We start from the raw sequence: 25,634 nt of genomic DNA, 5'->3' as shown, positions 1-25,634 counted from the left end.
TATAGACAAAAGTATTGGGATGCAATCCAGGTGTGGTGTGGGGCTGTTCCTCAGGCTTGTGCTCGTCCCCTGTATTCCAGTGAAGGGAAATCTTAATGCTTCAGCACACCAAGACATTTTGGACAATGCTATGCTTCCAACTTTGTGGCAACAGTTTGTTGAAGGCCCTTTTCTATTCCAGCATGACTGTGCCCCAGTGCACAAAGCAAAGCTCCATAAAGACATGGTTGGATGAGTTTGGTGTGGAAGAACTTGACTGGCCCACACAGAGCCCTGACCTCAACCCCATCCAACACCTTTGGGATGAACTGGAACGGAGATTGTGAGCCAGGCCTTTTGGTCCAACATCAGTGTGTGACCTCACAAATGCTCTACTGCATGAATGGGCACAAATTCCCACAGAAACACTCCAACATGTTGTGGAAAGCCTTCACAGAAGAGTGGAAGCTGTTAGAGCTGCAAAGCTGTCTGTGTGTTTACAATGTGATGTCATTAAAGTCCCTGTTGGTGTGATGGGCAGCTGTACCAATACTTTTGGGACTAAAGTGCGGGGAATATTTTATGTAAAATGCACGAAGGGAAGACAGCAACTTGTTCAAAATCTTCATCAACCAATTTCGGTCATTTAATATTTTGTAGCTGAGTTTAACTGCATGTGAGTAACTTAAAATCAGCCTCCAGAAAAAAAGGCACAAAACAATTGATTCCAGTTAATTTCAAATGGTGTGCAGCTGTTACATAATGGCATCACATCAGCAAATGCTAAACACGCAGTGAAACTTGTTATTGGCCAAGACTGTGCTGTCTGATTTTCATTATCATTTTTCTTCCAGCTTGTCAGCAGCACTGCAGTGCAGACCAAAAGCATAAGAAAGGTCTCACACACAAACAAACGTTGGCTTGTAAACACGTCATTCTGTACGAATCTGCGAAGAAGAACGATGCTTTGGCAAAGATGGAAAATGAAACATCAATATGTATTCACTGAAATTGACATTTAATAATTTTTTACTCCTTTGTGACTTGTTTTAAGCAGACTTGTGTTTTTAGCAGCAATAAGAACATAATGTCTGTCATTCTGCTAAAATATCTCTGCAACTATTGAATGGTTTTCCATGAAACTTCAGAGAGACATTCGTGATTCCCAGTGAGATCATGTGACCTCTCCTTATTTTTGTTTTCCAGTGAAATTTTTGATGGATTTCATTTGAACATCACCTCATGATTTTATGCTATTAGATTTATTGTAGTTACCACATGAATTCTCAAGTACTGCCTAAAAAGTGTCTAAGTGTCTGCCCAAGAGGGCGTTTGTAAGCACTTTCCTCAGGGCGAGGACAGACAACCTGAAAACATAATGCTTAATGGAGGAAAATAAAGAAGCTGCATAATTAGTGCAATGAAAGAAATCTAAAAATGCTCTGAATGTTTCTGGAGATTCAGGTGGCTGAGAAGTGTAGGTGTTAGCCTGATGTTCTTTTTACGAAACCCAAACCTTTTCTGCATGCCAACTCCCCTCCCAAAGCCAGTACAAATGACGAATATGCAAAAAACATGGATGGTAGCCAGTTATCACATGATGAAGATGTTTCTGGCAGATGTTTCAGCATATATGTTGTTGGGGTTCTACGTGGGCAGCCATCTGCCTGAGAACTGATTGACATAATAAACTGGGAAATTACTTCTCTGCATTTAACCCATCACAGACACACATGCAACATGCAGTGAAACCCACAGGAGCAGTGGGCTGCATCAAGCGCCCGGGGTGAAACCAGGGAGTATATGGACCCAAATGCAACACACAGGACTAGGTCGGTGAGGAGCAAAAACTTTATTAATTCATTCAGGCGAAAAAGCTGAGGCAGTAATGTCCACCAGGGAGCGGGGCTGGTAAATGGAGTCCACTGAAAGGTCAAAAAACAAAAACCGTTTCAGCAAAACTAAACCACAACAAAAATATCTTTTTCTTCAAAAAACTACAACAAACAGTCCAAGAACAAAAATCTCTTCAGCAAAAAAGTAAAGTCACAACAAAAAACACCTTCAAAAACGAAGGGAAAAAATCAGAGTACATTACCAAACCACAGGGCAGGAGGCAAAAACGGAAGCGGACAGAGTTTCTACTGGCAAGGCAAGCTGGCATACAGAGCTGGAGTGTCATTCAGTGCTGAGGGACAATCTGGCAATGAGGGAAGGACAGGGGTTGCCTTTATAACCTGTGAGGAGAACAGGTGAAAGCAGTGAGGCTGATTGAGGTGAAAATGGATGAAGCATTCAGGGGAAAACAGAAAAACCAGCGACTGATAGACAGCAGATCATGACACGGGGAGCATATATTGGGGGTTAAGAGCCTTGCTCAAGGGCAGCTGGATAAAGGGGGGTTGGGACATTATCACTCCACCACACTCTTTTTCCTGCCCGTCCAGGGGGGGAATCGAACCAGCGACCTTCCGATCACAAGCAGCTCCTCCAACCTCTAGGCCACGGCTGCCCCCAAAGCAGTGATTTCTGACATGGTGAAAATGTCCTTCAGAAACAAAGAAACAAAGCTGCTACAAAGTGACTGTGAAATAACATTTTATTTTAAGTCTCTGGACAACCTGAGCTGTTCATGAGCTGTTCTTGAATTTCCCTCTGGATCAATAAAGTACCTATCTGTCCATCTATCTATGATGCATAATGTGCAGCAGCCAAGACAGAAAGCAAATGTGCTTTCTGTAAAATGGAGCAACATGTTGTGTTTTCATAACAAACAGACATTCTTTTTAACCCTGACCGGCCTACATAAACAGAGAAACATCGGGGCATAGTTTCGTATTTTTGTCAGCCTACATTTTCTTTCTGATGTGTGAGCATGAAGTATTTGACAGAAAAAAAGAAAAAGAAAAGAGAAAAAATCTTGTTAGATTTGTGAGATTAATCTGACAGCAGAGGAATGTTGTCACGATGATGGCTCCCTTTTAACCTGGCCAGGTGGTCACAATAACTGAAGCCTGAACGCCTCACACAGGCTCAGACTGAAATCAGCTCTGCCCTTTCACTAATTCCTTTGCTGATATTATCTATTAGTGATACAGATTCTCAGCTGAGGAGATAAGACATTTATAAACATGTATAAGAAACTCACTAACACTTCATAGACTGCTTAAAAATTTAAAAGCCCTATAAGTTCCCTATAACTGTTTCTTATGGCATTACAGACATATTTATGGAGCTAAGATCAAAGTAAATTACTGTTATGTTACTGATCCTTCACTAAGCTTTTTGTTGTTTACTTAACAATAAATATTCATATTATGCACATGACCAGCAGTTAAGTATGGTTTCAGAAATCCACTTTTCTAATGTCCGCAAACGTTTTCAGTTAATAAGCTTCACGCAGTATGAAGGCACAGCAGCTACAGAGGACTTTGTGCTGTTACTCTTGGTGGGTCTGTTTTACAATGCTGGTATTGCAGCTAAAAGAGCACTGATAGCAAAAATAAGAAAAGATAAGTATTTGGTTAGACACAGTATTCAGTAAGAACAATTCATTTCACTTTGATTTGGACAAAATCCAAATTGATTTCCCTGTATCCTTCATTATGAGTGTCAGATATGAATGTGGTTATTGAAGATATTGTTTAAATCTGCTGCATCATGTTTAAAGTCTAAGAGCTCCACATCATGCAGTCGTCACATCAGAAATAAACAGGAAGCATTAAAGGCACAATAAGCAGCAGTTATCATTTGCAGCATGTGAACACAGCATTAAGAGATTCTGGAGAAACACAGCTCATCGTTGAGTCTCATTTCCAAGTCGTCAGTCACCACCAACCCAAAGCGTTGGGATGTGACGACCTGGGAATGAGGCTCAAGAATCACACAGTCTTAGTTCAGATTGGTTATAACCTAAATAACCTAAAGGCTAACCAACGCATGGCACTCATAATGCATTATAGCTCCCTCTGTTCACCTGTACACACCTAATCACTCAGCTGTAGTGAGGACATAGTGTGCTATGACAGTTCATGCAATATCATAAGTTATCATTTATGTGTTCTGTAAAGTGAAGTGTATGTTTTTATAATCCTGCAGGCTTCATCATAAAGTTTCACTGTCAGTGGTCAGTAAAGTGCAAAAGAATCTGCTGCTTCATAAGTGATGCTTAAGCTGCTACATGGACTGCTATAGCACACTATGAGTCCTCTCTACAACTGAGTGATTACATGTGTACAGGTGAGCAGAGGGAGCTATAATACATTATAAGCCCCATCGGTTAGCCTCCAGGTTATAACTTACTTATCAAGAGCATCCATAAGACACTTGAACTTGTAATGCATTATAAGACACATCTATGATGCTTTATTACTTGACTTTGTGCATCAGAAAGCATCATGCGTGTTCATGAGCATAGTCATAAAGCATTTTGAATGTTTTATGATACCCATGAACGCCCTCGTAACGCACTATAGATGAGGTCTTCATGGAAAGTGTGACCATACTATTTTATGTTCTTTATAGATCTCCATTATGACAACCTGCTCCTCTTGACTGAAGCAGGCAGCACACGATTGGCCCATTTTGTGCAGAAGAGTCAAGTGACGCGTCAAACACAAATTTTTACTCTAACGCGCAGAAAATCTGACAAAGAAAATCTGGGTTAACAAAGAAAGTTAATCAAATGTATTGTGTGTTGGTGTAGTGCCCCCTACAGGTAAAGTAAAAAATACATTTTTACAACAGCACATTGTGTTCAGGAGGTTGTGTACTTCGATTAAGCTAAGGATATAAACTGTTCAAGGAATTCAAGAAATAAAGAAAGATGGATGTTTTTTCTTGTGCGCTAATCTTTAGGAAAAAGTAAAGAGTTCTTTGTTAGATTATTACAATGAGCTGACGCCACAAAACAAACCACAAACACACAAACACACACACAGTTGTGTTTATTATGCAAGTAAGACTTCAGGTGGAAAGTTGATGCAATTCTCATTTCCCCTCGTGTTGTAAATAAAATCCCCTTTAAATGTTTTAGACAAAGATCTGACATAACTGCCTATCTGCAAACTGAACATACTGGGGTACACTTGCTTTCTATTGTTACAGACAAATCTAGAGTCAAATGTAGATCAAAGAGTCAATATTTGCTGCTACCACTTGTCAATAAATGAACTAAATCCAGTCTGAATCTGTTCTGGTCACATTAAATGTTTGTTTATGACAATAATGATTGTAAATTCAATTCAAACATAACTCTTCGGTTATATCTGTGTATGCACAAGAATTTTCGATTTGTCTAAAGTGACTAATGGGATCATAACAAGCCAAATCCAATAACCCAAACATCTAATTTTGCACTCTTGGGTGTCAGTGGCATCCTGCTAAACCACATGAAGTGGAATTTGTTGAGCACCTGCTTTTGAATTCCATCACTCGTTTGAAACTGGTTAAGTGAACTTTGAGCTGCAGGTTGGGTTGAGATCGGTTCCCTCCTCACAGGGCGAGACAAACACAAATAGATAGCAAAAGTAACTGCAGTATGGTTCAGTGCATTGACATTAAGATTATGTTTGATGAAAACAAAGGCGTGGAAGGATAGAAATAACATGTGATCCTGGCCAAAATCAATCCAGACATTAGACTGTGGGACAACCCGTTGTTTTTATCTGACTCAAAAGGAGGTCCTTTATAAATAAGGTTCAAAATACTTAAAACAGAAGTCAGCTGTTTCAATGAGAACACTGAAACAGGTCATACTTTCTGTAATCATTTCCCCTGCATTCTTCTGGCCGTTAACAAATCAGTGAGATGAACGTTTCTGCAGTGTGACTTCATCAAATCAAGTATTAATCTCAGATAAACTTTGGAAAATATTTTTGCAAGCAAAAACTGTTGTCCAAGTGAGCATTGTGTCAAGATGGACTTTTAAAAAATGCGACCCATCCTGAAGACAGCAAGATGTCTGAGATGAGTTGAGATTAGTTGGGTTTAGTCTTCACATGATGAACCGATAAGAGACTTGTGGTCTTCTGCTTTTCTCTTGCTGGTAAAGTAACGAACAAGCGCAGCCATCAACACCAGCGATACCAAGAATAAAGTGGCGAAAACCACAGTGCTGCTGCTGCTGCTGAGGGCCTCCTTGATTCCCCAACCTCCACTGCCTGATTTGGTGTCTGAAAGAACTGGTGGAGGAATCACTGAAAGACAAGAGTGCAGTAGTTTTTATAGATAGATAGATAGATACTATAGATAGATAGATAGATACTATAGATAGATAGATAGATAGATAGACAGACATATGAACCTGTAACGGGCAGGTCACTCTGTTGTGTCTTAGTGTTGTAGAAGTAGCTTTTGCTGTTGTCGTCCATGGCTGCAATGGGAGCGTCCTGCGGGACAAACCTCAGAGGACCCTGGATGATGTTGTGACTGTCCGTCTCCAGGCCCAACCCTCGCCTGCGTCTGCGCCTGCGGGCTGCCTCACTGACACAACCCTGAGCACATCTGGAAAAGGGACTCACCGGGTCACACAGGATGACGGAGCAGGTGATGTACACCTGTAAGATGGCAGGTAAGAGGTTTGAGTCTGGTTAGAACATTCTACATGTTGTGCATCTGTTTGCATCCGTGATACACCAACAGGGACTTTGGTGACATTGTATTCTAAGTACACAGACATTAATATGGAGTTGCACTATATAGACAAACGTATCAGAACACACCTCTTTATGGGTTTGGGCTCAGCCCCTGACTTCCAGTGAAGGGAAATCTTAATGCTTCAGCACACCAAGACATTTTGGACAATGCTATGCTTCCAACTTTGTGGCAACAGTTTGTTGAAGGCCCTTTTCTATTCCAGCATGACTGTGCCCCAGTGCACAAAGCAAAGCTCCATAAAGACATGGTTGGATGAGTTTGGTGTGGAAGAACTTGACTGGCCCACACAGAGCCCTGACCTCAACCCCATCCAACACCTTTGGGATGAACTGGAACGGAGATTGTGAGCCAGGCCTTTTGGTCCAACATCAGTGTGTGACCTCACAAATGCTCTACTGCATGAATGGGCACAAATTCCCACAGAAACACTCCAACATGTTGTGGAAAGCCTTCACAGAAGAGTGGAAGCTGTTAGAGCTGCAAAGCTGTCTGTGTGTTTACAATGAGACGTCATTAAAGTCCCTGTTGGTCAGGTGGCCCAATACTTTTGTCTATATGTATGTGTGTTTGTGTGTACACACAACATGAGCAAGTTGTTCACTCTCTTGTCCTCCATCTGTCACAGAGAGGCAACTGAGTGCTGAATGATTCATATTTTGGTTTGGTACGATTTAATATTCATTATTACCTCCTCGTAGTTTCCAGTAAACTTGAAGGCTTGAACCTCAAAGTTGAATGAAGTATTATCAGAAGGGTAGATTTTCAGTGTCTCATCCTGTATACACCTGGGACAAAAATGAGCTGTGATTTAACTGTACATGAAAGGTGGTTGTTATCTCTGCAGTTGAACTTCAACATTTTCAAGGGATGTTGTGATCCTGGAAATCATCAGCACTCACCCGTTCTTGATGATGTCATAAAAGATGGGGTTTTCTGGGTTGTCATCAGGCGTGCCTTTGCATGATTCAACAAACAATTTCACATTTGGTAGTTCCGACTGAGCCTGAATCCCCATGTAAAATGGCTCTAACAGCTTGATCTCCACTGGATAGGCCCTGGCCTCCACCTTATTTGAAAATTTATTATCACGATATATCTCAAAGGCGTAGCTAAAGCTGCCAAAGCTGGACTCAGTGAAGATGTAGTCAGACTTGTGGAGTCTGTAGTAACTGGAGATGCTGATGGTTTTGGGAAACTGGCAAGAAAAAGAGATCTTAATCTTCCGTCTTCGAATTATAACCTCTGTGGGCAGCTCAAAGGATTTGATCTCATTCTTGAAAACGATAAAGTCACCTTTATCCTGTGTTTGAGAGAAACAAGAATAGTATAAAAATATTAATGGATGAGGAGAAAACAAACAGGAGTTCACACAATGCTGAGGCTTGCTGAGTATTCTTCTCACTGCCATGTAAACACCCTAATTCCCACTTTCACCAATGCAGTTGAAAATGTTTTTTGCGCACCTCAAGTTTTGTGCCGCAGGTGCGGAATGACATGATGCCGATGATGTGAGTGTCGTTGGAGGAGAGGGAACACGACTCGTCTCTCAGCTTCAGATAGTTCATGTCGATGCCAGGCATGGAAGCTTTCTCCAGGGTCACCACCATCTTGTTGGCCGAGCATTCGACAGCGGCCTTGCCTGTAGATCACATCAGCTCAGGATGTTCAGACTGTACCTCACACAGACCGTCAGGCAGTCTTGTTGAGGGTCGTGACTGGCTATAAACTCGAACTTGACTGATGGGGCTTATAATGCATTATGACTGCCTATACTCGCCTGTACTTCACTTTATTCAACAAAGGCAATGATAAAGTGCATACATGGACTGTTGTAGCACACTATGAGTCTGTACTACAGTGTTCAGGTGGGTGAGTGCAGTACTTTGCAGGAAAACGCAAACCTGGGCTGTTAGCCTGCTGTACGACAAAATAAAGATGGCTACTGTAGCAGCCTCAGCTGTACATTACATATACACTCTTATGACAGATGATTAACAAACCTTGAGTGATATCTGCACTGGTCACCATGAGAACAACACACCTCATTTCTGATTGGCTGCATGGGAAAACAGAGAAAACAGGTTTCAGTGCAAAAGCGGAGGAGAACGACCATAACAGTAATAACGACGATAAAGTCGCTGATGGCATCTGACGTGGTAGTAATGTATAGAAAAAATATCTAAATTCAGTGGAGAAGACATTTTACTGTTCATAAGACAAGATGTGACACAGAAAGCAGAAAAATATTCCAAATCAATGGACATGTGCTCATTTCTTTGTTAGCCCTGAAGCACATCCAAAGAAACACCAGCTCTCAGCTCTTTAAGATGAGATAAGATAAGATAAGATAAGATAAAATGAACTTTATTGATCCCACAGCCAGGAAATTCACTTGTCATGGCAGCTCACAAGAACAGAATAGAGTACCAAAAGCAAAAGTGCGCAAAACAAACCGAAACCAGAAAACCACTTACGTTTCTCTTGTCTCTGCGGTGAAGCACACTGGGACAAATCTGTACAGGTCGATATGCTGTGGTGTCCAGCTCAGAGTCAGTTTAGCTTTTCCATCCACCTCATCAGTGAACTCTTTGGTCATGTTCTGAGGGCCACTCACCTGGAAGTCATATATACTTCAGGAAACCGGAGGCAAAAAAAACAAAAGGAAGAAATTTGAAATAATTATTTGGCACACAGAAATGATGTGTTATCAGTTGCATGGAGTTAGTCAGCAAATTTAAATACCTAGAATGGTGAGCCTGTGCTTCGGCATGAAGTTGGTACCTCTTACCCACAGTGGCGTAAAGGACATCTCCATGTGAAGGAGTCATAGACAAGAACATGGGCTGCACATGACCTGCCTCGCAGTTTGGTATCGGTGGAAGGACTGAAACACAGACACAAGAAGATTATGATGAGAGGAAAACAGATCGCTGGGCTTTTTTGTAGCTTGTGGTTGTTTCTAGCACTCTGTTTATGTCACTTTATTTCTTCACATTCATGCCAATTTAAGATACTGAGGCAAAGGAATTTGTTCAGATATCCACGCAGTTAGTCCAGCGATCTTCTTCTGTTTGTGTCTTAAATGGGCAACTTGTAAAATTTGTCCAGAATTTAGAGGCATCTCCAAAAACACGGGGGGAAGGACATCATCAGCATAACTGCCCCCTGCTGCTCACTATGCTGTTTGCTGTAGTTATCTCTGGCTGTAGCTATAGCTACGTTAGCTCAGCTCACCGTGGAGCCCGTGGACCTACAGCTGAGATCGTGCCTGAGCCTCTGATCATGAGGGGAGTCACCACTCACAATGGGGCTCAACCCAAGTGTCCCACACTGTTGTCAGTGGGTCAGCCAACTGGTGCACTTCTGTCAAATGTACATGTCATATGTTCAGATAACTTACTCTCCACTGAGAACTGCAGCTTCACTTTGCACAGCGGTGATGCGTTCATGTTGGAGGCCTCCCGAAAAGCTGATGTTCCATCTGCGTAGGTCAAAGTGATGTTTCTGGTGGGAAAGTCCTCCAGCATCAACTCAAACATGTGGACTCCAACTTTGACTTGACTCGTACTTGTCAGTTTGCAGGCAGCCTGCGAGCACATGAGGAGTTAAGGAGTTTTATTGTTCCTCACTTTTGAGGAGCTTTATTAGTTAGCAGCTATGCTCCCAGCACAAGAGGAACCTTCAGTGACGTTTGGTCCAGACAGACGTGTACATTGATCAATTGAACATATGATGTTTAAATTTAATTTTTAAAAATTCATGTAAACAGCGGTTGGTGATGACAGCCTTAAAAATAGAGCGAAACATGGACAAACACTCATAAAATTGTTGTTGCTGTATGTTAAAACCAAGTAGGTAGACTACATAGAGACATATCTCTTTGTTACTGAAGTCAGGTGTTGTATGGGGGTGCGGGGTCTCAGGGTTTGTTCTCGGCCCCTGACTTCCAGTGAAGGGAAACCTTAATGCTTCAGCACACCAAGACATTTTGGACAATGCTATGCTTCCAACTTTGTGGCAACAGTTTGTTGAAGGCCCTTTTCTATTCCAGCATGACTGTGCCCCAGTGCACAAAGCAAAGCTCCATAAAGACATGGTTGGATGAGTTTGGTGTGGAAGAACTTGACTGGCCCACACAGAGCCCTGACCTCAACCCCATCCAACACCTTTGGGATAAACTGGAACGGAGATCAGAAGTTACTGACGTGAACAGACAGCTAAATAATGGCTGCCATGAGAAGCTATCAATGACTACAGTTATTGTGTGTTTATAATTTTAATGAACGTTGAGTTGATTTCCAGGTGAAGCTTTACGTATTTGACTCAAACACGAGTTGTCTCATGATGTTGGTGTTTGCCTGCTCAGCGTGGCCTGCATGTTTGATCATTGAGCTCGTGCTGAAACTCTGTGGTGATGATTACCTCGTCCAGAGAGATGTTTGAGGGAAGTGTGGCTCCTGGAGCAAAGCTGCATCTCACATGATCTCCTTCAGGATCGTATGCCAGAAGCTGCAGCTTCTCAAAACAGTTTTGAGGCACCCTGCATGAAAACACAATTTAATGTTTGGATCAAATATAAATTAAACACGTTATTTCATATATTTGACATAGGTCATATTTTTGTAAAAAATCTGGACCACTTGGCATTTTGGCTTGTTTCTGTTTTTACCTGCAGGAACCAGGGGGACTTAGAGAGGGTAAGTTACAGGTTCTCCACATGCTGCTCACACTGTTTTGGTCAGTTTCATATTCAAAGAAAATGAACGCCTGCACAGTGTCCATTTGTATCATCACATTATACTCATTCAGTGAATTAAGAATTATTATTATTATTATTATTATTAATTCAATCCCAGAAAAGAAGAATCAGAATTCCTTTATTAATCCCTGGAGGGAAATTCTTGAAAGAAAGAAACGAAAAAGAAAAGAAAGAAAGTTTGTACCGTAGAGAAGACATTGTCGTGGTCACGGGGCAGGTGTTGTAATTGTGTGAGTCAGATCGAATTCCCAGGTCCACCTCTGCGTAAGACGTCCAGTTTGTCTTTCCACTGAGGTCTGTCAACCTGAGAGGACGAAGGTGGAGTTTGTTATCACTCATACAAATATCAATGTTCCCTCCACAGCACAGTTATCCCACACGTCTGTTGTTTGTTTGAGCGTTTCACATTCACATTTTATGGAACTTGAAACTATTACTATATTTCTTTATGAATAAAAAAACAGTCTAAGTAAGTATTATTTTTATAGAACTATAAGTCCAATTGACGCTGTGTAAAATACAAGTAAAACAGACTGCAATCATAAGCAATCAATTCTTCCTGACATACAAACAGTAGAGAGAACATTAAATTTAATGTTTTACCTCATCAGTTTCATTGATTTTTGTAAATATCTACTTTTATTTTGGAGGCAGGATTGTATCATTTAAGTATCTATAAAGTTCTAAAACGAATCTGTTTGTATACAGATTCATGCATGGAGGAGTACAGTAAGATAGAAAATAAATATATTTGATTACACATTTAGATACGTTCACTAATCGTCTTTTGTGAAAAAAATGTACCAAAAACTGGCAGATGACCTGTCAATATTGAACTTATTTTTAAGTTCAACAAAGTAGAAAACATTCAGTGAGAATGTGGTGAAACAGGAGATTCCCATGCGGCAGGAATCAGCCTTAAAGCTTTCAGCAGGACCAACCGCAGAATCCAGTCTTTCAGCCTTTCAGTCTCAGGCCGTCTTTTCAGTTTGTTGATTTCATGCATTCGAGGCTGAAGTCAGGATTTTAAATGTACTGAGTCCAGATTCTCCCACCCAGAATGTGTGACCAACCAAACTCTGTCTGAGTTCCTGAGTAGTTTTAAAAGACTGCGAAATTTCACATTTCAGTTACTCCTTTATTCTTCTGCATCCACATTATGTCGTACGCGTTGTTTCAAATCCTTCTCAAAGCTGCCAGGTGTCTTACGCCTCAACGGAGTCAGCTTTTGAAAGTAGAAAGTAAACCCGTCTTCACGACACTTAAAAACATTCCTGAGTGTCCTCACACTGACTGTCCTAACTTCAGTCAAATCGCCCAAAGCTTCTTCTTTGTGTTTTGTTCCGTTTTAAAAAAGTTTTAAATTATTTGGTCCATCATCATGAGTCAGACTTTCTCTCTGTTGTCCAAATTTTCTCTCTGATATTTTATTCTGACATGTATTCTTATGTCTGCTTTTTCTGACTGCGAAACTTTTCATATCTTTACTTTGAAAAAACTTTCTTTATGCTTCGTGTTATGAATTTGGTTTGGTTTACTAATGCCGTATTTCACCTTATTATGCTCCTAACTTTCTTACATACCTGCAGAACCTGACAAACCCTGAGGCCTGAGTTGGTTTCCTGCGAGCCGGCCTTACCTCAGAGAAAAGCTGGTCCCATCGGTCGAGACGATTGCCGTCGTACGCTGCTCAGACTGGCACCACTTGCCTTGGTCCGTGGAGTCGTGGTCCGTTTGCAGGACGCTGGACTGATCAAAGACCGAACAAACTCCGCTCTCACATGTGAGGGAGGACTGAAATGCACAGCTGCTTCGGCCGTTGTGTCTGTGATGAAAGGTCACCTACAGGGTTTGGGGAAAAACGGCATTTAAGTAGGAAAAGATTGAGAGCGCCTTATTTCACCTTATTGTAATGCAGAAAACAAGTTTTATTTTCTTTCACAAATTCACTTTAGCAGGTTTACGAGCTGCTAACACAAGTCAGTGCTGATTACAGTCGGAGGAATGAACGACATGTCTGTGTTTCACAGCTCAAGGAAGGCTTCCTCAGTTTGATGCCGCACTTGAATGTTGCAGAATTTTTTAAATTTTGGTGACGAAACAGAAAAAAAAAGTTAAATCCATCCAGGTACTCTTTCCAGATTGTTTGGTCTTTAATCCTCTGGCATCCATCCAGCGTTCAGTTTGCTGCTCTGTTGAGCAAAATGTTAAACAGTTAAAAAACGAAAACGATTTGAAAAACAGCGTACCGTAAACGTCCCGTTATTGTTCCTCTGTGGATGCATGAAACTGATGCTGTCTCCATAAAAGTTGGCGGTTGATGCAGGACTCAGTGCTGCGACCAGCAGCAGGAGGACAACACCTGCCTCCATGATGTCCTGCAGAATCTGTTCGTGCTAAAGCTTGTTCAGTCAGTTTCAGACTCTGAGATGTGAGAGGTGGCTCCTCTGGAATTCACCCAACAGGAATAACCAGATCTGTGCTGAACTCCAACAATTTATGATGCTTTGGACAAAGGAGCCACCCATTGCTGGAATCTTTAAGAGATTCACAATGAAAACAGGTTACGTGTCGGAGGATATTCTGGCTGAGGATGTCTGTCTACCCGGTAACAAGTCAAGAGGCTGCATCCGGGCCTCAGGGCCGAAAAACCACACTCTGCTGTTGTGATTTTCAGGATTTTTTAACAGAAAGTCACATCCATGGAAATGTATTTGGGTCCTTTCTGTACCTCGTAAAGTTTAAAACAGGTGCTGAAACCCAAATTACAAAACACCAACAGATGCACACCCACACACACACACAGAAGCAGGGAAACCTGAGCTACAGGCAGCAGTTTGAGGATTAGGATCCTTTACTGAAACTACAATGTCAGTGCCAAAAGAGCCGTGCTGTGTAGATTAAAACAACATCACTCTCAATCAAACTGTGTCCACTGACGGCAGCTTTCTCAAGTGTTCCTGAGTCCATGCAGCACCTTCCTGTACACGGCGAGGTGTTTGACAAAGTGCTGAACCTCGACCCAGTCAGGTTACTCTCACCTGTTTCAAAAGTGGGGCATGAAAAGAGTACGCCTGATTTAAAAATGTCAGAGATTAAAAGCTGCTTAAAGTGGCACCACTCACATACAAACACCTGAAAAGTGTATTTACATAACTGAGTTTCTATATAAAACTATGAAACTACATGAACATGTGTTAAAATCATTCTTCTTATTAAAATGAGTAGATATCTGCTATTCTTTTAGTTTGTTTTCTTTCTTTATTTAACTTCTCGGGCCGTTGGATTTTAACACTTTGGTGAAAAGGTGGTGGTAGTTGAGGACGGCGCTCATGTCGCCTGGGGGGAACGCGACCGTCAGTCAGTCCAGAACAAACCACAGCCACGCAGTCCTGATGACGCAGATACTTTGACTGTTGAGTGTGTGACGCTACATGTTCGGTAACGTTGACCGTAGTTTATGTGGAGTGGGGATCTCTGGACCAACCAAACCAGAGTGTGCAGAGTCTTCAGATCGTTACTGGTTTACTAATGAAAGACATAACACAGTTTACGCTGCTGTAAACTTTGTTTTTCCCTTCCTTTCTTAAAATTAACAAACAAGTCCCTTGTTCCCATGATGCCAATTTATTATCTCATGATTTTGAGAAAATTCCGTTGGATTTTTTAAAAAAAATAATTGTTCACGAATCACTGATAAAGTATGTTGAGATGACAGACTTTAAAACATGATTCCATCCACAGTTGCTTTAGACTAATATGGCACTTAAAAAATAAGATATCAGTTTCAGGGCTACATTACATATAAAGATTTACACAAAAAACAAACCTTTCTAATTTTCACAGTCTTTAGATTTATACAAAAATGAATCAGATCAATGTCCTGATGCACCTCCTTTCTGAACTTGGGCATTTAATTCGTACATGTTCACTCATGAAGGTTGGAAATGTACAACTGAGATCTCATGTTTCTGTGACAGCTGAGTAAAGTACATAGTGCTAAAAATGACAAGATGGCTGCTAATAACAGCACAAAAGTCTCCCAAACGGGGCAGTACTACAGAGATCATAGTTAATCTCCATGTATTTTAAAGATACATTTTAGCTGGGTAAAATGTTACTTCAAAATGAAGCTCCCTAATTTAGTTAGTGAGGAGATAATGTTTAAGTAAATAAATAAACAAATCCCTATAGGAGGGGACACAGGTGTCAAAGAGCTTCAGCTGGGACTTAATGCTTGGTTGTTTATTGAACTTTATTGAACTTTATTGATCCCGCAGTGGGGAAATTCACTTGTTGTGGCAGCTCACAAGAACACAAGAAGAGTGCAAAAAGTGTGCATAAACAGTTACAAAAAAATATAGAGGTGAAATAAATTAACAATTTACAAGGTAAGTAAAAATAGTACACTATAAAGCTATATACAAGTCCTCATAAGGGAAGAAAGAGGACTAGACCATAGAATTATACAGCCTAACAGCAGCGGGAATGAAAGACCTGCGGTAGCGCTCCTTCCTACACTGAGGGTGTAGCAGTCTGCCACTGAAGTTGTTGCTTAAATTGCAAATTAAATTAAATTAAATTTGCCTAATTTACAGGAATTGCATAGATGTCATTTAAAAGGAAACTAAAAGGGAAACTAGCAAAAAAATGCTAAATAATTGATCAACCAGTATAATGTTGTTCTGTAAAAACATTGATTTGTGTTTAGTCAGTATTTTTTATCTCATTTTATCTTATTATTCATATAAAATATACAAGACGTCAGAAACTATATTTGTTGACACACTTTAGTGGTGTTTCATTAATACTATAAGTGGACTTGGGGGGGCAAAGGGTAAACTACAAAGGCTTCGGGTAGCTCACATCCAAACTTGAGTAATCTTACTGGTTGATCCCATTAAGAGCGTAGTTCTGATTGGTTGATTGGTTGAGCGGTAGAACAGAGCATTTAATTGGATGTGATTGTATCAGAGTGAAATGTGAGGAAACTTTTTTAGTAGAAATGACAAAGCCATCGCTTAAACTTTAATGTAATTTTCATGTATGGTTTTTTATCCTACGTTTGTACGTATAAACAGCGACAGTACAGAACGACTTTCGCTTTTGCGAATTGAGTGCCGTTCGCCATTAACCAAAAGAACGATAATAATGATAAGAAGACTTTCGCTTTTGTTAGATCTGTAGATCTGAGCCACACGAGGACCCGTACTGACGTCAGCTTATGGAAATTGTCACACTGACAAAATGGCTACGGAACCAAATAAGACTGAAATCCTTACTATTTTCAAAAGGCTAAGATCTATTCCTACTAACAAGGTAACCGAACAGGACGTGTATTGTTGTGTTAGTCTGGCGTGTGGTGGCAGTTTGTTGGTTAGCTTCGTGTGTTCGCTCAGAAGCGGTTAGCTCGCTCGGCTAACAGTTTCCTGGCATTTAGCTAGGCCCGGTTAGATGGTCAGACCGCAGACAGAAGCTAACCGCTACTAGCCTACCGGTAATGCAGTTAAACATAAAGGCCACGTATACAATTTGTGTATGCTGATGAAGCTAACCGCGTAGACTCCACTACGCCCGGGAAATGAAAGGGCAGTGTGTTAGTTAACTGGTTAAAATTGTCTTTAGATAAAACAATGAATCAGGCCATTCAATAAAGACATAAACGTTACATATTTGAAGTCGTAACGTTTGACAGTATTGAATCATCATGTTGCTAATGCTAGCAGAATCTGACGTTCGCTCTCTGTGTGTTATATTTGTCAGGATCAGAACCATATGCTTAGTTTAATACCTTAGATTTTACACTTTTGAGTCGGTATGTTGGGCTAAATGATTTTCCTCTGCTGTAGTGACTTACTGTACTCCTGATGGGCCAGGGGTTACAATGTTAGTTTGGCACAGGCACACATGACACATTAGGTCCCCCTTTTAATACCAGTTAATAAAAATTTACATATCATATCATACGTTAATATGCCCCTTAGTTTTCTGTTCAATTGATTGCTTGTGTGGAAAGCAACAGAAAATGAGGAGATGAGTTAATATTTGGCATTTTTGCTCCATTATTGACTGATAACATGAATCAGTTGTCAGAATAGTTGATAACAGGTCAAATTAATTGTTTCAACTCAACCAGGAACCAGCTAATATTGACGATGAGATGAAACTCCAGTATGTGCCAGTGCATCTTCATGTTGTTGATGTAAAATTAAAGTTGTTGGACCCAACATTTCATTATTTAGTTGTGTTTCTTGTTGTTACAGTCTACAGCTTTGTGATATGTTTAGTGTCGGTGGTATTTTGTATTTGTCAATTCACTGTAGTATTTCTTTAGTGATTTTACTTTTGCTTTCAACAGTTTTTTTTTTTTTTGCTAATTCATTGTAATTGTAATAATTTTTGGATCAAAAATATCAAGCATTTGCTTGCTCCAGCATCTTAAGTTTCAGGATTTGCTGCTTTTCTTTGTCGCTGATGACAGAAACTGAAGAGTCTGTTGGGATGGGACTGTTGGACTAAAGAAACAGTTTGAAGATGTCATTTTCGGCTCTGGGAAACTGTGCTGAGCATTTTTCACAATTGTTTGACATTTCATAGACTAAACAGTTAACTGATTAACCATTCTAATAATCAGCAGGTTGATCGCTGATGAACACACTGTACTGCTGTGTTTTCTGAGCTGGACAGTGCAGTCGTGAAGGGCGTTGAGTGAGACATCTGAGTTTTCTCACTAAGCATTCTGACGTGTCAGAAATGTTAGTAGCAACTTAATGATGAACTCAATAATTGCTGCACTCTCCTGCAGGCATTTGTGGAATGAAGACATCATTTAAGTCATTAGTTGCACCTGTGATTTATATGCTTTGACGAGTCAGAACGTCTGCCGTCATAAAGGGCTGTGTGTTTGTTTTATCTGGAAATGATCGAGAAGCAAAGAGTTCAGAATCAGGTTAGTGAGAGACATTAAAAGGATAACAACCTGAACAGCACATTGTGAATATATTTCTGACAGAAGAGCAACAAAACATGTCAGGTGAAGTCTTATTCTTACTCTCGAGTTCACTGTCAGAGACAGGGGACGTCCTATTCGTCTGTGCGTAAAAGCACTGGACCAAAACAAAACGTTTGGGATCCAGTGCTTTGTACACATTACTGTACTTCTCGCCATCTTCATGTGTCACTGTGGGAGTGTTGCTGCAAAACAGCCTGACTGCCACTCCTTCATCAGCCACCTGCTCCTCAGTGACGTCCCACTAACAAATGCTCATAAAATGTATGTTGTGTTTTTGTACAGGTATGCTTTGACTGCGCGGCCAAAAACCCCAGCTGGGCGAGTATCCCGTACGGTGTGTTCTTGTGCATTGACTGCTCTGGCATCCACCGCTCCCTGGGAGTGCACCTCAGTTTCATCAGGTAGATGTCTCCTCACAGCAGTCACATCTGTCAGCAGTCATCACAGCGCATTCCTCTGCTTCTGTCACAACAGATGTATGATCTGAGAGAAAACCCGTTTTAATAACAGTGAATGCATCTTGCCTACCATCAGTGCTTAGAGGAATGCGTTATTGGAAATGAGAATCTTCTCTTTGTGACCTGTGGTGTTACGGTTATGTGTACCGGCTATACTGGAGAGCTTTTAGAGCTTCACTTAGATTTTCTTCACTGTTTCCCACAGATCCACTGAGTTAGACTCCAACTGGAACTGGTTTCAGCTTCGATGTATGCAGGTTGGAGGCAACGCCAACGCAGTAAGCCAGACACAAGCCTAAACTGAAACAAACATCTTAGTGTTCCAGACTTTGTAATTATTGTTTGGGTTGTTGATGCATTAACTTCCTTTCTCCCTCCGTATAAAGACGGCCTTCTTCCGCCAGCATGGCTGCTCCACAAATGACACCAATGCCAAGTACAACAGCCGTGCAGCCCAGATGTACAGAGAGAAGATTAGGCAGCAGGCAAACACTGCATTGTCCAAATATGGCACAGACGTGAGTATCAGCCAGGTGGAAGCAGTTTGGGGAAAAAACTTGTATCATGTAGCCTAATCATGACAGAGTTTCATTATATGGAAGGCCCTGTTTTTGCAGTCAGCTGCAGACTGCCAGGCTGTGCAGTTTGTGATGTGCATCCAGACACCATAAATACCTTGTTCTTCAGTGACTAATTCAACCTGTTTTTTAACAGCCATGTTTTCTGACTGAAGTGACCAACTTTATTAGTCCTCTCGTCCTCATCCTTTCTGTGTCTCACAAAGCACCAAAATCTCAAATAATTCTGAAATGCACACATAAATATTCTACCACAACTACAACACCCACAGTCAACACCTGAGGATCACTGATGTGTTACATAAGGGTGGTTATCATGAGTGATTATCAGCGTCTGAGCTGTGAGAGTGGTTCTGGTTCAGAGTCCACAAGGAGTATACAGATCAGAGATATGATCACATCGCAAGCAGTGAACCTCCCATGTGAACATGATTCTTGGAAGTGTTGACGTGTCTGTTCCTCTCCTTGTTGCAGCTTTGGATCGACTCCTCTGCAGGAGGAACTCCTGCAGCTCCTGAGAAGAAGGAGACAGACTTTTTTGCAGAACATACGCAGGTTTGTTTTTTTATGCAGAGTCAAGACCTGCCGCCGTCAATGTCAGCCGCGTGAACGGGAATGTTTTAGGTCTGTGTATATTTTTGGGTGAGAAGGAATGTGTTGTTTTTTCATTGTTTTAGCCATACATGAGAGCAGGCGTATGTCAGCTCCCGGTCGAGAGAGCATGCAAAATTGAAGAAGCTAGCGGCAACTTGCCAATGACCTGATGTTCCACACCTCACATGTCAACAAAACAAACAAACACATCAGGAAAGCACAACAGGCAGTAAAAGAAGTGATTGGTGTCTTAAAAATGGTTAACTGAAGGACCCGAGAATCAGAGAGAGAGTCCTAGTGGTGACATAACTTCAGTTAACTGTGAAGAAATATGGCCCTGCAATAAAACACCTGCTTTTAAAATGGAGTCTGGTTTAACAGAATGTCAACTTGAAAGACACCTGAGAGCAAAGGGTATTTTACTGTTAAGAATTCATTAATCGAGCTGATGGACCTTTTGATGATAAACTTTGTAAACCAGCCAGATGTCTAAGAAGAACAAATGGCCATCAAAAGACAGAAGTTCTGCTTCATCACAGTAACAGGATCTTCTTAGTTTGATAATTAAACAAGAAAGCAAATAAAGTAGAAAATCTGAGAAATGGATACAACGAAAACATACTTGAAAGTGGAAATGTGAAAAATAAGCTTCCTATTAAAATACAGAAAAATCAGAACCAGACTCAAACTTGGTGACTTTACTGTACTGCAGTATCTTGTTGCTGATGAAGTGTACATGATAGCTGATATCTCAGTGATCAGATGCCTGTGATGCCTTTAAAGGCTAAAAGTTTTGGTCAGTACAAATGATTAATGCTCAATTTGTGTTTAGGATTTCTGTTCCATCTATTTATAAAATGATCTTTCTGAATTCTTGTGTGCTGCACTGAACGTGTGATCATCTTGGATTCGCTTTCAGCCTGTGAATGACTGGAACATGGCGCCACCCTCCGAGCCCGAGCAGAACGGAGCCGCCGTCACCCCACAGCTGGCCGACGTGACAGCTAAAGCCCAGGATGACAACCGTTAGTAAAGCAAACCCACATGTTACAGAGCAGTGCGCTTCCTCAGTCCAGGCTTTGATAAAGGACGATTCTGCAGAATATGTCAGGGAGGTTTTGTTGTGTAGATTGAAATGTTTCTCCTCTGCTCCTTTCCAGAGCCAGAGGATGGACCGAGCATCGATGGTCTGAGCACATCACCCAAAGCTCACATTGGTGAGTCTGTTCACTTGGGCTGTCATTGAGGGTTTGTAGTGCTTCTTCACAGGGTCCATTCTGGCTCAGTCTACAACATCATATCTCTCAGTCAGTGTATGTTACTGTTATATAAGATAACAGAACCCGAGATAAATCACTCGCATTAGTAAGGATTGATTTAGTCAGATGATCTTTCTTTGCAAAGATGCCTGAAAAGAAGAACGCCGATGACAGTCATGGCTGGAGGTGTTGTGTTTTTGGGTTGGCCCATCCGTCTGTTTTCAGGAATGAGACCGTATCTCAGAAACCCCTCGAGGGAACTTCCTCTGATTTGGCCCAAACATCCACTCGGACTCTAATCTGAAACTGTGCTGATTGTATGGATCTTCTGTGCTGCTGGGTTGAACATGCGTGTCTCCACGTTTTACAGTCTGTAGCTTCTCAGCAGGAACATCCATACGTGAGGCTTTGTGGTCCACCACGAGCTCCCCGGTTTGGATTTGGTTTACTGAAGCTCTCTGTCAGTCACTACATGTGTTATACTGTACTGATGAACATGTACTGTATCTCACTGCTTCACAAAAGATTAGAAAAACAAAAAGACGGGTGTAAGAAACAGGAACATGAAAAACACAAACAGGTCAAAGACAGACAAAGTACTGCATTGTTGTGATGTTCAGTCAGCTTCGTGTGTGCTGTGCTTTGTGACTGGTTTGTCCTGTCCCATAGAGGACTCCATGCGTTTGTCATCGCAGGAGGGACAGACACCCCGAGGTGATTAGTGTGAGCTATTGAATGTTTGCGGTGGCTGCCTTACACCTCATACGCATGGCTGTGCTTGATTGACACCTCAAAACCGCCTCCTGTTCTCTGCTTGTCACGTAATGGAAATAGCTGGCGGAGGAGAGCTGATGGTGGTCATGTGCTGATGACGTAAAGCTCAGTCAGAAGATGTTGAAGAGGGCACCATGAGGCTGTCCTGGTCAGGGTTCATCTCAGCAGTCTGCTGTCTGTGAGAGAGGAGGAGTTTCCCAAAGTCCCTGTAATTTCAGTGATGCTCACTGACCGACTAACATCAGTGTGATGCGAGCGTCCCAAGCAGGGACAGACCGATACGGATCACTGGGCCTCGTTCAAACCAGTCAGGCGATGAGGGGGTGCGTTTGGGCTGCGGCGAAAACATTGAAATAGACATAGCTTTTGCAATGCAACCTGACGTCATTCCGCATTGACCAATCGCGTAACCTGGCAAACCAGTGTGTTAACACGATTGTTGTTTGAGGCGTTTACAAATTGCTTTCAATTATTAGTTTGTGCTGCGCCTCAAACATTGTGTTGCTAGGAAACATATGAGGCCCCGGTAGTCGAGGAGACGATACTCGATATGTGGAACAGAGATGCGTTTACAATAAACATGAAAATATTCATGGCAAAATGTAGCTAAATACAGTTCACTAAAACACTGCGCTTTGGAAGAGTTAGCAGTGAGGCTGTAACGACTCCTGAGTGAGGGTCCGATTTAAACGCTGTGGTGCGCTGGCTGAACTGTCCTGAAGCCGATGGGGAACTAACAATAAAAGCCAAGCAAAGCCGCGATTCTTCTGCTGCTGTTTCTCTGCGATCTCAGCTTGGGTTTCTGAGCCGGCGTTGTTTTCCTTGCTTTGATTTCAGGTCTCAGTGTGAAAGTCCTTCGCAGTTTGGTTAAACGAAGGATTAGAAATAAGAATATCCTGCATTTTTTTAACATGCTGATGCTTCTGTTGCAGATGTGAAGCCTTCCATCATTGGAAAGAAGAAGCCCATGGCTGCCAAAAAAGGGGTGAGTCACACTGTCACCAAATCACTAAGCTTGTGTTTTAGGAGACCTGGTAGTAACAATCCTCCACTACAAGTAAGAGGGACAAGTTGTATTTTTTGATGAGCAGGTGAAAGTGAGAACAAACTCTGGACAAAGTGAAGGTCGTACTGCAGTAGAGGGAGACTATACATCATCTCCAACAGCTCAGGGCAGAGGATGCACTTTTAATCTGAAACTTCTAATCTGTGGTCCACATTTCACCACTGCTGCAGCTCGGGGCGAAGAAAGGCCTCGGCGCCCAGAAGGTGAGCAGCAAGAGTTTCTCTGAGGTGGAGAAGCAGGCGCAAGTGGCCGAGAAGCTGAGGGAGGAGCAGGCTGCTGAGGCCAAGAAACAAGCTGAGGAGTCCATGTGAGGAGCACAAACTTCCTCTTTGTCCTTCAAGAAATACTGTTTTGATAAGTAAGGACTACAAGAGATTATCTGAACTGCTCGCTCTGACCTCACTACTTCCTCCTGCTCTTGTAGTGTGGCCTCGATGCGTTTGGCCTACAAAGAACTCGAGATCGACAGAAAGATGGAGGAGAAGAAGCTTCAGAACCTGGAAGGCAAGAAGAGAGAGCAGGCGGAGAGGCTGGGCATGGGCTTCGGCACCAGGAGGTAACATCGCAGCACAACGCAGGGCTCAGAGGGTTTCCTTCTGATCACAGGAGTGTTCGTGTCATCTCTAAATGTGTGTGTGTGTCTCCGGTTTCAGCGCTGTGTCCCACTCCGTCATGTCTGAGATGCAGGTGATTGAGCAGGAAACTCCTGTGGGAGCCAAGTCCTCCTCCCGCTCCAAACTGGACATGTTTGATGAGCCAGGTTTCACCTCTGGACCCCCAAAGTGCGTATGAGACCTGCTTCACTCTTAACTGTCTGACTTTTGTACTTGGCCGACAGAAATGAAGATGAAGAAGACAAAGTTGAATGGAGGTCAGAGGCCAGCAGAGGCTCAGTCAGTAATCTGTTGTGCTTTACGTTGCAGATACAAGGACAACCCGTTCACAGTGGGAGACAGCTTTGGATCCAGGTGGGATACTGACGGAGGGACCGCCTCCTTCACCACCTCCTGGGCTCTGGAGAAGGAGGAGCCCAAAGAAGAGGTCACCATCTCTAGCATTCAGCCAATTGGAGAGAGGTCTCTTGTCTTGATTCCTTCAGGAAATATAAAATCATGTCCTCTGGACTGGCTGCAGCTCTGATCTGTGACCTTGTGTTTCATCCAGACTTCCCAGCAGAAGAAAAGCCGAGGTCTCGGCTCCGGCGTCCGAGTCAAGTGAGGCCAGACAGAAGTTTGCAAATGCAAAAGCGATCTCTTCGGACATGTTCTTCGGTCGGGAGAGCAGCGCAGAGGTGAGAAGCCTCATCGATTCAAATAACTAAACTGGCAGATGTGCCAAAAATGTGATTACACCATTTTGTTCCATATTGATCAGTATCAATATTTTTCACCACAATTGAAGCCTGAAGAAAGCAGAGAACGTGATAGGCAGCTTTGCAGCCCTAACAGCTTCCACTCTTCTGTGAAGGCTTTCCACAACATGTTGGAGTGTTTCTGTGGGAATTTGTGCCCATTCATGCAGTAGAGCATTTGTGAGGTCACACACTGATGTTGGACCAAAAGGCCTGGCTCACAATCTCCGTTCCAGTTCATCCCAAAGGTGTTGGATGGGGTTGAGGTCAGGGCTCTGTGTGGGCCAGTCAAGTTCTTCCACACCAAACTCATCCAACCATGTCTTTATGGAGCTTTGCTTTGTGCACTGGGGCACAGTCATGCTGGAATAGAAAAGGGCCTTCAACAAACTGTTGCCACAAAGTTGGAAGCATAGCATTGTCCAAAATGTCTTGGTGTGCTGAAGCATTAAGATTTCCCTTCACTGGGAGTCAGGGGCCGAGCCCAAACCCTGTGAAACCGGCCCATGAAGAGGGGTGTCTGGGTAGATTTGTTCATGTCGGGAAAATAGGGAAAGCACTCGTTGTTATTGACAGAAAGTTTTTCCCCTTATCGAGGTGGTTTTGTTGTCCCCCTCTCGTGAATTTAAAAGGGTTCATCCCAGAGAGAGGTTTGTGTGCTGTGTACTTAAACTACCTGGCAGGTGTTGACTCAAGTTTCTTCTTTTCTCAGTATGAAGCCAAAACAAGACTGGAGACCTTGTCTGGAAGCACCTCCATCAGTTCAGCTGACCTGTTTGGGGATGGTAGTGACCCTAAAGGTAAAACGCGTGTGTGTGTGTGCGTGCTTGCAGGGTGTTTCCTGAAACAACTTCTTGAAGTAGTTTTTAACGGGAGGAAGTATTTGTCAGGTACTGTTTGAGTGGCGGATTAATCCACGTGAGGTGTAGATTTAAACGTGTCATACTGAATGCTGAAGGTGATTTTTGTATGACTTCCTCTCAGGGAGGACATCGGGCTTCGACAGCGTGCTCCCCTCTGGCCCCGACATCGCGCAGTTCAAACAAGGAGTGAAGACCGTAGCCGGCAAGATGGCCGTCCTCGCCAACGGTGTCATGAATACAATCCAGGTGAGACATCAGCCACTCGTACGTTGAGGTGACTTTGA

At 42.3% G+C, this 25,634-nt stretch overlaps 2 protein-coding genes across 2 annotated transcripts in view; one reads left to right on the top strand and one right to left on the bottom strand.

Annotated features, from left to right (window-relative positions):
- Positions 1-4,908: 4,908 nt before the first annotated feature.
- LOC124063507 lies at positions 4,909-13,847 on the bottom strand. Its single transcript, XM_046397239.1, has 13 exons — positions 13,645-13,847; positions 13,035-13,237; positions 11,580-11,699; positions 11,059-11,176; positions 10,037-10,223; positions 9,379-9,520; positions 9,111-9,266; positions 8,637-8,692; positions 8,100-8,275; positions 7,536-7,936; positions 7,325-7,421; positions 6,284-6,536; positions 4,909-6,176 (listed from the first exon to the last, which is right to left on the bottom strand). The coding sequence occupies exons 1-13, from the start codon at positions 13,765-13,767 to the stop codon at positions 5,968-5,970; spliced, it is 2,241 nt and encodes a 746-aa protein (XP_046253195.1). The 5' UTR covers positions 13,768-13,847; the 3' UTR covers positions 4,909-5,967.
- A 2,530-nt stretch (positions 13,848-16,377) lies between these two features.
- The window catches only part of arfgap2 (ADP-ribosylation factor GTPase activating protein 2), a 10,812-nt gene continuing 1,555 nt past the window's right edge, over positions 16,378-25,634 (top strand). The window contains exons 1-15 of the mRNA XM_046397213.1: positions 16,378-16,714; positions 18,690-18,808; positions 19,071-19,143; positions 19,252-19,383; positions 19,918-19,998; positions 20,957-21,062; positions 21,198-21,254; positions 23,003-23,055; positions 23,307-23,443; positions 23,561-23,692; positions 23,790-23,918; positions 24,060-24,212; positions 24,301-24,427; positions 25,200-25,287; positions 25,472-25,596. Coding sequence (XP_046253169.1) covers positions 16,643-16,714; positions 18,690-18,808; positions 19,071-19,143; positions 19,252-19,383; positions 19,918-19,998; positions 20,957-21,062; positions 21,198-21,254; positions 23,003-23,055; positions 23,307-23,443; positions 23,561-23,692; positions 23,790-23,918; positions 24,060-24,212; positions 24,301-24,427; positions 25,200-25,287; positions 25,472-25,596 — 1,584 coding nt within the window. The 5' untranslated portion in view covers positions 16,378-16,642. The remainder of the gene's footprint in view (positions 16,715-18,689; positions 18,809-19,070; positions 19,144-19,251; positions 19,384-19,917; positions 19,999-20,956; positions 21,063-21,197; positions 21,255-23,002; positions 23,056-23,306; positions 23,444-23,560; positions 23,693-23,789; positions 23,919-24,059; positions 24,213-24,300; positions 24,428-25,199; positions 25,288-25,471; positions 25,597-25,634) is intronic.

Source organism: Scatophagus argus, chromosome 1 (assembly GCF_020382885.2).
Source record: "Scatophagus argus isolate fScaArg1 chromosome 1, fScaArg1.pri, whole genome shotgun sequence".
NCBI classification, from domain to species: Eukaryota; Metazoa; Chordata; class Actinopteri; family Scatophagidae; genus Scatophagus; species Scatophagus argus.
Note: the sequence above shows the minus strand (reverse complement) of the source record. Positions and strands in the feature narration are given on the sequence as shown.

What these genes read in the sequence shown, in the direction of transcription:
- LOC124063507 (XM_046397239.1), bottom strand. Translation starts at nt 13,767, where the DNA reads ATGGAGGCAGGTGTTGTCCTCCTGCTGCTGGTCGCAGCACTGAGTCCT. An exon ending in CAGTGCAGATATCACTCAAG is followed by an intron (nt 8,276 to 8,636) that starts GTTTGTTAATCA and finishes TGTGATCTACAG; the next exon opens with GCAAGGCCGCTGTCGAATGC. An exon ending in CCTGCGGCACAAAACTTGAG is followed by an intron (nt 7,937 to 8,099) that starts GTGCGCAAAAAA and finishes TCTCAAACACAG; the next exon opens with GATAAAGGTGACTTTATCGT.